Below are 4068 nucleotides of genomic sequence, written 5' to 3' on the forward strand. Positions count from 1 at the left end.
ATTATTACTAGCTCATTGTGAGGCTAACCTCACCATTCATATTAGCGCTAATAATATCGTTTGTTAAAATAAAATATTTTTATTAAGGGAAAGAGGCCCCTGCAACAATGAAAGCTCGCTTAATTGGGTTTACTTTTGTGTTTTCACGGGTTTGTGTATGTACTGGTATCATTGCCTCCGAGTGTAATTCTTAGTTTCAATTCTCGTTAAAGGTGAATTTGAACCACATTATTACTAGCTTATTGTGAGGTTAACCTCACCATGCATCTTAACGCTGCTAACATCGTTTGTTAAAAAATTTATTTTTATTAAGAGAAAGAGGCCCCTGCAATAATAAAAGCTCACTTAATTGGGTTTACTTTTGTGTTTTCACGTGTTTGTGTATGTACTGGTATCATTGCCTCCGAGTGTGTGCGCGAGTGTGAGTGTGAGTGTGTGTGTGTGAGAGAGAGAGAGAGAGAGAGACCGAGACCTAATCATGACAATGAGTTTCCAACAATATCCCTGAATGGATTTTTTGGTACCAGCCGGAGGCAATTAGAAAATATGAGGTAAAGATTCATAGAATGAGGCTTTGGTGTTGAAACTGTTTCCGAAGCTGTGCAATCATGTGCATCTATCTAATATTTGATGAAAGCTGTGGTATTGATATTAGTCTCCTGCAAGCTTCCACATTGAAATTTGTTAAACGATGAAGTCGATCCATAGTTGCAGTTAAGCTCTCAAAATTGTTTCTGCACAGCACTAATGTTATCAAATGAATTAGATTCGTAACATAATCCGGTAACTCCAACAGTTTGCGGTCAATTAAATCAAGAAACACAAGGTTTTCATAGTGTCTATGAGCCGGTGGTTTTGGTGACAATGACACAAATGGGGGCTTCTTTGCCATCCATTTACCAGATAACGTTGCAGGCATGATTGAACTTGACATAGAGAATGGTCGTTCTATACCACTTCCCTCTACGTCAACGTCCCTCAAGGATCCCACATTTCCTAAGCCCTCAGGCAAGTGAGAAAGTTTTGAGCACCCAGAGACAATGAGACGGGTAATGTATGCCAAATTACAGATACTGTCTGGAAGACAGACAATGCTTTTGCAGTTTTTCAAATTTAATATCACAAGCCCTCGAAGCCGCTCAATTGATGGGAAAATCCATGTGAAAGATGTTCCATCCAAATGAAGCTCTTTTAATCCTTCCATATCTTCTTCAATTTCTGGAAACTCCTTAAGCCTTGGACAGCCAGATAGAGTAAGATATCTAAGGGACTTGAGTTGACAAATGCTGTTTGGAAGACTCTTAAGTTCTCTGCAACAATTTAGGTTCAAAGTAACAAGCCCCGTAAGAATGCTAATCGATGAGGGAAGTTCTTCAATTGCAGTCCGACCTAGATAAAGCTCTGATAGCTCCTGCATACTTCCTGAAATCTCTGGAAACTTAACAAAATTTGAGCAGCCAGAAAGAACAAGGGTTTTAAGAGATTTCATGTGAATTCTGCTTGAAAGAATCTTAAGTTCTTTGCATCCTTTAAGACTAAAAAAAACAAGGTGCTCAAGATCTGAAATCGATGGGTGAACTTCAGTTGTACAACCTTCAAGATTTAGAATCTCAAGATTTTTTGCTTCAGTGATGTCGGGGGTTTTGTTGAGGTATTGAGAATGACTTAAACCGATGAATTCCAACCTTTCCAGATGCTGTAACAACAACCAAGAAGAAATCCAATAAATAATAAGGCATCTGACAACTTAACCATTCAAAAGAAACATATGAAAAATGAATATTGTACCTTGTTTCCTTCCCAAAGTTGTTCAATCTGACTATACGGCATTTCAAGATCAATAAGATTCTTTGGGTGGAAATTGGATGGCAAGGACTTTAGGGGGCACCCCTGCCAGAGTAGACACCTCAACTCATGAGAGAGAAATTTTAAATGCCCACTCATGTGTTGTTTACAGTCACCATTTGGATGGGATCGATCCTCCCATGATGCGTTTACCATGGATCGGGTACAGTGGATTTTGAGAAGTCTTAGTTTTGTCATTCTAACTAAAGCTTCAGCTTCAAAGTATCTCTTTTGAGTTGGCCAAGTTGAGGATTATGCCTTCAACTGCTTCTGCAGCCTGGGATAACCAAACAGTGGAAATTCAGTAAGTGAAAATATCCAGAATTTGATTTTTGTCATACTTCAGTTTTCTACTCAATATTACATGCTTAAAAGAAAGAGGTAATGAATATATCTCATTGTATTTTGAGTTAATGCACGATGAACATCTTCATAAATCCATAGCCTACTTCTTCCAGACTCTTTATTGGATTCTTGGTGGACTATTTCCCATCCCATTTCTTGCAGTAAATCATGCATCTCAAGAGTATCATAATTTGAGATAGTGATGAGAGTTCTGTTAACTAGTACTCCTAATCCACTATGGGGATAAAAGCCACAGCTATCAAGAATTTTTGTTACGTAGTCTTTCTCCATCCCTTTAAAGAAACAAGCAATATCTAGAAATATGTCCTTCTCTGAATCATCTAGCCCATCAAAGCTCCTTCTAAGAACATCCTGAATTCCCATGAGCTGGGTTTTCTTTGTTTTACTCAACACATCTTCCCACTCCCGTACACTTCTGTTATCAAGCAAGGATCCCAAGATTTTAAGTGCTAAAGGCACACCATAAGCATGCTGTATGGCAAGCCTTGCGAGACGATCATAATCTCTTGTGGGTTGGTTTGTTTTGAAGGCATACTGCCTGAAGAGTTCAAGAGCTTCTGGCTTAAGTTCTTGGGCTTATATACCACAACAGCTCCACTTAGTAACTGCTTATCTCTTGTTGTTATAATGATTCTACTTCCACCACCAAATGAATGCTGCTTTCCAAGTAAGGCTTCGATTTGGGATAATTTGTCAACGTCATCAAGAACAATGAAAACTTTTTTCCTTCGTAGCCTTTTCATTATCATTAATAGCAAGTGCATGCGAACAAATTAAACTTACTTATAATTTTTTGAATCCCAACCGGATAAATCGGTGGCTCTAGCAAGAGCGGACCTCCAGCTCTGCACCTCCTTCACATCAACGTTAGAATGGCTCGAGTTTACGAATATCGGATGGATCCACTTCGTAGAAAACAGGCACCACTATCTGCTTTTGTGTATCCATGCATTCCAGTATCTGGACGAGTTCTTTCAAGCACCACGTCGAAGAAGCGTAGTTTTCGGAAAAAACTATAATCGATAGCCTCGAGTCGGCAATAGCTGTAAGGAGCTCCGAAAGGTCGTTGCCTTTTCGAAGCTCTTCGCCATCAATGAAGGTGTTGATTGCTTTCTGATTCAGAGCTTTGTAGAGATGGCCGATGAAGATCTTGCGAGTGTCTTCCCCTCTAAAATTCAGGAATACATCATATTTCCCACTACTATCGGATGAAGAAGAAGAACAAGAAGAAGCAGCGAAGAGCTAAAAAGAAAAAAAAACGTAGTGGGTGAGCAAAAAGCAAATACCAATGAAGACCGGACCTGTTTCCCAGGGATTTTGATAGCACAACCTTAATTCCACTCTGGGAGCCACCATTAACATCCGACGAGAGTGAAATACCTGGTCTTGAGTAAATGTTTGAATTGGAGGGATGCTGAGATTGCAGGTCAACGCCCTCCCTCACTCCCTCCCTCCATTGTCGGTCAAAGCGATTCGGATTGGACTTGGTTGAATGGGCTAAAGTGCGCACTGGTGTCATTTGGAAACATGTAAAGCCCAAAGCCCGTGGGCACTTACCATCCAATGATAACTTTCTTCTCTTTTCTAGAGCTCAAGATTTCAAACGTGACATGTTAACATGAACATTTCTGACGTAGAACAAATGGCTAAATGAATCAAGGAGGAGATGAATTGTCAAAAGACAAAAGGATGCAGTGTGAATTTGTCTATTTGGCATCCAAGCTCCGAATTGGACCCTTAATACCTTTTAGGAAAAATAACGACGCCACGAGTCAAACTCATGAATTTTGACCATTTGGAATTGTTTCAGCCTCCAAAATGCAATTTTAAGTTTATAATAAAAATTCAGACTTTTTG

The 4068-nt window shown here is 39.5% G+C and overlaps 1 protein-coding gene across 1 annotated transcript; it reads right to left on the bottom strand.

The window, feature by feature from the left end:
• Positions 1-616: 616 nt before the first annotated feature.
• Positions 617-3730, bottom strand: LOC148698959 (TMV resistance protein N-like). Its single transcript, XM_088687859.1, has 5 exons — positions 3513-3730; positions 3099-3379; positions 2210-2786; positions 1789-2071; positions 617-1696 (listed from the first exon to the last, which is right to left on the bottom strand). The coding sequence occupies exons 1-5, from the start codon at positions 3728-3730 to the stop codon at positions 617-619; spliced, it is 2439 nt and encodes an 812-aa protein (XP_088543985.1).
• Between the last annotated feature and the right edge of the window lie 338 nt (positions 3731-4068).

Source organism: Pyrus communis, chromosome 1 (genome assembly GCF_041283825.1).
Source record: "Pyrus communis isolate YQ-2024b chromosome 1, ASM4128382v1, whole genome shotgun sequence".
Taxonomy (NCBI): Eukaryota; Viridiplantae; Streptophyta; class Magnoliopsida; order Rosales; family Rosaceae; genus Pyrus; species Pyrus communis.